This window comes from Chionomys nivalis, chromosome 7 (genome assembly GCF_950005125.1).
Source record: "Chionomys nivalis chromosome 7, mChiNiv1.1, whole genome shotgun sequence".
NCBI classification, from domain to species: domain Eukaryota; kingdom Metazoa; phylum Chordata; class Mammalia; order Rodentia; family Cricetidae; genus Chionomys; species Chionomys nivalis.
In genome coordinates, this window is record NC_080092.1 from 52159500 (window position 1) to 52166019 (window position 6520).

The window sequence follows — 6520 nt, forward strand, 5'->3', positions numbered from 1 at the left end:
CTGGCTCTAGCCAATGTTTTTTTTTTGTTTGTTTGTTTGTTTTTTTGATCAAGTACTGGGGTTAAAGATGTGCACCATTACACTGGCCTAGGTGATGTATCTTTTCCCTGTGGCTTCTATCTGAAAAGTGATAGCAATGCAGTAGAAAAACCAACATCCTCAAGAGTTCCTCACATAGCTGCCGTCCATGCTCCCTTCCGCCTCACCTCCGGATACTGCCTTAGTTGTTCCATCTAACAAATGATATAAACGGCAAGTCTATGACTTAGCTGCATTCAGCTGTGTCTGCCCCTTGCCCAGCCATCAGTAAGCAGCAAGGGGCAAGCTATGCTCATGATACCCCATGTGGGTAAGTAGGATCTTTACATCATTAGATGGGGCAGTGGCCCAACAGACAACTAACCCAGGCTTAAAAATCAGAAGTTTCTAGAGGAATGGATTTTGCACTAGAATTTACCAGATATTTAAGAGTTAGGAAAAGGTAATGAGTGAAAGTTCAAGTACAGGAAAGAATAACCAGAAGAGGAGAAAGCGCTAAACAAGGGGGCTGAGCAGGTAGGTAGGCAAGATTCCGACCTTGTAAGACTCTGAAGAGCAAGGCAGGTACTTCAGACTGCCTGCTGAGGGTCATCAGGAGCCATCGGTGGGTTCACATAGTTGACACTTGCAGTTCTCCCATGGGAAACAGAGGGGAAGTTAGATTTTTCAGAGATCAACCAGAAGGCTACTGGGAAAGGGAAGATAGTGCCTTGGGCTGGGGAGGGGGGTGGAGAGATATGAAAGAAACCAGAGTTATTTCAGCAAGTCTCCATAATGGGTAGAGTCTGAAGAAGGCAGTGGTATTGGGAGTGTTTAGAATGATCAGGTAAATGAGTGCTTGTGGACAACAGAGGAATACTATTTTTCTGTGAGTTTCTTTGGAAATAAAGTCTCAGTACAAAGCCCAGGCTGGCCCTGAATTCATGATCTTCCTGCCTCTGCTTCCTAAGGACTAGCAGTAGACAGCCCTGCACCTCCATGGCTAGCAGATGAAGCTATTTTGATAATGAAGTCAATTTTTGATATATTGAAGTTTTGATTTTAGTTGTTTTTGTTTGTTTGTTTTTTATGAGAAGGGTCCTTGTAGCCCAAGCCGGCTTCAAACTCATGATCTTCCTACTTGAGCCTCTCAAATGAGGTCCACTGTTTCTGTACTTGTAGAACATGTAAAAGAGAAGTCTAAGAGACAATCAGGCATAAGTATCCAGACCTCAGGAAAAAGGGTATAGAGCAGAGATCAAAACGAGTCTGGGCCAGAGGTGGTGATTAAAGGTGCAGCAAAATATGTCCAAGGCGCTTGTGGAGTATATGTTAAGACAGTCAAAGAATACTCCAGAAAGGTAGAGGAAGAGGGACCTACAGAGGAGTCTGAGAAGGACCAACACACAAGCAAGAGGAAAACCAAGAAAATGAGTGTCACTGTCACATCCCCAGGAGAAAGTAACACTGGGTATGGATGCTGCAGAAACAGTTTAGAGTAGCAGTAACAGTAACGTATCCAGTGGATACAGAATAGGGGTGCCAGCAGTCTTAGGCTGCAGAGGGAATCAGTTGAGGGCTAGGAGAGGTGGCAGTAGGTGTAAGGAAGTAGTGATGGCAAACCAGGCACCTCTAAGAACAACTATGGAGGAGAGAAGGTAGCACGTGGAGAGGCTTTTGGAAGCTGCACAAAGTTGGTGGCCAGAGAGTCTCTAGATCTCTTCCAGGGTGGAAGGAAAGGAAGGGAGAGTGTAAAACCAAAGGAGGGTCCTGTCCTGGGGAAAGCTGTGGAGGGAGGTGATAAGGGCCTGTGCCCGGGAGGGAGACGGTCCCCTGGGTGACAGGAGGTGGTTATCAGGTTGTCATTTCCTCCCCATTTCTATTTCTATCTCCTTCCTGCTCTTGGCCTGGCTCTCCTTGGAGCTGGAAGAGAGAAGGACCAAGTCACACCCTGGAAGAAGCTCTGTGCCTTCAGAGGTCTTTCTGCCTGACTGTAAGCTGGGGCTGGGATTAGAAAAGGAAGATCTGAGGAGGGAATAAGAACTAAGGACTGAGGACAGGGTAGAAGAGAAGGGGAAAGTCTGGGAGGGAGCGAAGCTGTTTCTGGAAGTGATCTTAAGAGCTACAGCAGTGAAGGGTTGGAGCCTAGAAAAATTATGCCAAGGACCAGGGTGGTAATCCTTTAAACTCCCTTTGCCCACAGGTCCCTATGGCTCTCTACATCTTGATGTTCTTGCTGCCAAGTCCCTTACATTCCCAGCCCCCTTGTGATACCTCCCAAGTGACCAGCCTGCTGGAAGTAAACTGTGAGAACCAGAAGCTGACAGCATTGCCCGCAGACCTGCCAGCGAACACAGGCATCCTCTTCCTGTCCAAGAACAAACTGGTTACCTTCTCCACAGCCTCTGTGGCTCATTTCACTCACCTCACTCGGCTATACCTAGATGAATGTGAGCTGACCAGCCTGCAGACCAGTGAGAAACTGTCCAAACTGGAGAACCTACATTTATCCCACAACAGCCTGCAAAGTCTGCCCTCCCTAGGACGGGCACTGCCTGCACTCACTATCCTTGACCTCTCCTTCAACCAGCTGGGCTCACTGTCTCCCGGTGTCCTGGAAGGCCTAAGCCAACTGCAGGAGCTCTACCTGCAGAACAATAATCTGAGGAGTCTGCCCCCTGGGCTCTTGGTGTCTACAACCAATCTGAAGAAACTCAATCTGGCCAACAACCACCTACGTGAGCTGCCCCAGGGGCTCCTAGATGGGCTGGAAGATCTTGACACCCTCTACCTTCAAGGGAACTGGCTGCGTACAATACCAAGGGGCTTCTTTGGGACCCTCTTCTTGCCTTATGTCTTTCTTCATGGCAACACCTGGTATTGTGATTGTGAGATTCTCTACCTCCGAAACTGGCTCAAGCAAAATTCCAACAATGTCTACTTATGGAAGGAGGGTGTGGATGTCAAGGCTATGACCCCTAATGTGGCCAGTGTACGATGTGCCAATTTGGCCTACGCACCTGTCTACTCCTACCCAGGGAAGAACTGCCCTACCAGTGGTGATAGGGATTCCATAGACTATGATGACTATGACTCTGAAGTCTCTGCAGTACCTGCTACAAGGGCTGAGGTCCAGTTTTCTACTAACACTAAAGCCCATACTACCCACTGGAGCCAACTCTTAGAGTTTCCTACTTCTCCAGACAGCCAAATGCCTTCTTGGCCTCCAACCCACAAAGCTACTAAAAAACAGTCCACATCCACCCACATACAGATTCCAGGTTTCACCACACTCCTACAGACCATGCAGTCCAGCACACCTCTTTATAATCTAAAACTCAATATTACACCTACCACCATCCCAACCACCCCAGTGCCCACCACTTCCACCCCGGCTACCCCAGAGCCCCACTCCATACCAATGCTTACCAGTTCTACTCCCACTATTCCAGAGCCCACCACTTCCACCCTGGCTACCCCAGAGCCCCACTCCATACCAATGCTTACCAGTTCTACTCCCACTATTCCAGAGCCCACCACTTCCACCCTGGCTACCCCAGAGTCCAGCACCAACCCAGTGTCAACTACTGCCACCCTGACTACCCCGGAGCCCAGCATCACACCAATGCTTACCACCTCCACCCCGACTATTCCAGAGTCCACTGCTTCCACCCTGACTACCCCAGAGCCCAGTGCTCCAGTGCCTTCCACCCCCACTCCAACTACCCCAGAGCCCAGCAGCACTACCCCAACTGCTCCAGTGTTTACTGGAGTGACACTCTTCATTACTGCCCTGGCTGCCCCAGCATCAACCCCAAGTGAGACCATTTTAGAACTACCTTTTCCCACAGAACTCACTTTACTCCCTACCCTTGAACCTATTACAGGAATCCCAGAAGTGAACAGCTTCATAACTTTCCAAGAGATGGTCCAAGCAAACTCTGATACTTCCAAAAGTGACCCTTTTCTCAATTCTGACTTTTGCTGCCTCCTCCCCCTGGTTTTTTATATTCTGGGTCTCCTCTGGCTCCTATTTGCCTCTGTGATACTCATTTTGTTGCTGACCTGGATCTGGCATGTAAAACCACACACTCCGGACTTGGACCAATCTGCTGCGCTGGCCACAAGCACATACACCACAAGTCTGGAGGTGCAGAGAGGAAGGCAGGTAACTGTGCCCCGGGCCTGGCTGCTCTTCCTTCAAGGGTCACTCCCTACTTTCCGTTCTAGCCTTTTCCTATGGGTAAGGCGTAATAGGCGTGTTGGGCCTCTGGTAGCAGGACGGCGGCCTTCAGCTCTGAGCCAGGGTCGTGGTCAGGACCTATTGGGAACAGTGGGTATTAGGTACTCAGGTCACAGTCTGTGAAAGTGAGTACCTTGGAGATCCTAAGAAGACTACTGGGATCTAGCTGGGGTGGGAATGAGACTGCCACGCAGACATTCTATTTACTTCTTTATCTGAAGCCCCTTTTACATCTAGACCACACAAATCAGAAGCAGTGAGGTGATACAACTGGGTAATCACAGAACCAAGCTCCCTATGTTACTTAGAGCATTGCCAGGTCACATGGTCACTGCTATGGCTTTGGGGAAGAGGTAGAAAAAGTGAATAGAAATGGAGCATGGCTCCCATGTGTTCACATGTGGGAGGAAACTTGGAGCAACATTATCCCTAAGTATCGTGAATATGTTTTCCCTGTTTAACACTTATCTTCCACCAGTGTTATCTGAATAATAAAACTGCTTTTAAGAAAATGTAGCTTTCTATGAGAGACGAGAATGGCTGAAGCACCTGTTACAAGAATTCCCAAGGTCCTAACTGCCCCCACCCTGATCCCAAATACCCAAATCTCCAGTTGTACCTGGGGAGGGGGGGCGGGGAGGAGAACACTTCCTCGACCTTAGTGACTCTTCTGCAGGGTTTGGGTACCCACCAAGCTACCTTAGACAACTCCAGAACCATGTCCCAGAGCTGAGAGGAAGTGCTAAAGCCTGCCTGTGCTGGGTAGCAGAGGTGGGTACATTCCTCACACTCATGGCTTCCAAATACAACTCTCCTCACAGGCCAGGTCAGGACTGGGAAAAGGTGTGCCACCCTGGTGGGTTTGATTGAAGAACCTTAGGTTTGCTGCTTCAAAGCTGGATGTAGCAGGACCTTTCTTTCCCCCAAATCCACTGGTTTGGCCATGTGCTAATCTCACCAGTGAGGTCTTCCATGCCTCCTCTCAGTTCAATACAGGGCTCGGGACCCAGGTAAAGGAAGGAAGGCTGGCTCTACCGACTGCCCCTCTCCAGATGACTCTAGATCTTCCTGTGAATCTGGCTGAATCTCCTTTCCACCTTGAACTCTTCCAGGTAGAGCACAAACCTTAGAGGTTACCCAGTAAGGACTTTTCTTCATGAACTCTACCTACCAGTTCTGCTTCATCTCCATGGCACTGTGGGCTTGAACCACTGCACAATGCTCATGGGTCCTCTGTGCCAGCAGGGTTCCTCCTCTGAGCCTCTGTACTCACTCCAGCTAAGAGCTCTGCCTCTGCCCTCCTTCTCAACCTATCTGACTGCTACCACGAACAAGTCTCTCCTAAGTTGGGCAGGGTGCAGTCCACAGATATAGCCATTTTCAAATGTTCCTGTTATCTTTTTTTTTTTTTGCTGTTTGCTTTTTTTTGAGACAGGGTTTCTCTGTGTATAGCTTTGGCTGTTCTGGAACTCACTCTGTAGACGAGTCTGGCCTCGAACTCAGAGATCGGTCTGCCTCTACCTCCCAAATTGCCGGGATTAAAGATGTGCACCACCACTGCCCGGCCTCCCATTATCTCCTTACTGGACTCTAAACTCCTTAAGAAAAGGTGCAGGCTTCAACTGTCTCCGAGCAGGACCTGAGGGTGGCCTAGGACAGTGCAGGGAAGGATTAAGGAAAGAAGCAGCAGAGGCACCAGGAAGCTGCACTAATATCTTTTGTGTTGAGGCTCTGCCAAGAGGACAGCTCACACCTGCTGCCTGCCTGTTTCTCTGGCCTGGCATGCAGCCCTCAGGCTGCCTGGCACTCCTGGTTTGACCTTCCCATATCTCTTCATGGTCCAAGAAGTTTATAGGATCCTTGAGGGTTTGGGAATCACATTTAAGAAATAGATGGGGGCTGGAGAGATGGCTGAGTGGTTAAGAGCACTGACTGCTCTTCCAGAGGTCCTGAGTTCAATTCCCAGCAACCACATGGTGGCTCACAGCCATCTGTACTGAGACCTGGCGCCCCCTTCTGGCCTGCAGGCACACATGGAAGAAATGCTGTACACATTTTTTTTTTTTTTAAAAAAAGAAACAGATGGAAAAAAAAATCACTTTTCCCCAGCCAACCCAGTTTTTAGCCAATATTCTTTCTTTCCTCAATCTTTGTGTTTGATTGCGCTGCACACTCTCAAGAGCTCGGGACTGCACTCTCAACCCCTGTGGCTCCATCCCACAGAAGTCCAACTTAGATTCTTTTTTATTTTATTTTATT

At 49.0% G+C, this 6520-nt stretch overlaps 1 protein-coding gene across 1 annotated transcript; it reads left to right on the forward strand.

Moving 5' to 3' along the window:
- Window positions 1-2121: 2121 nt before the first annotated feature.
- Gp1ba (glycoprotein Ib platelet subunit alpha) lies at window positions 2122-4753 on the forward strand. Its single transcript, XM_057776402.1, has one exon. The coding sequence runs from the start codon at window positions 2228-2230 to the stop codon at window positions 4382-4384; it is 2157 nt and encodes a 718-aa protein (XP_057632385.1). The 5' UTR covers window positions 2122-2227; the 3' UTR covers window positions 4385-4753.
- The last annotated feature ends 1767 nt before the right edge of the window (window positions 4754-6520 follow it).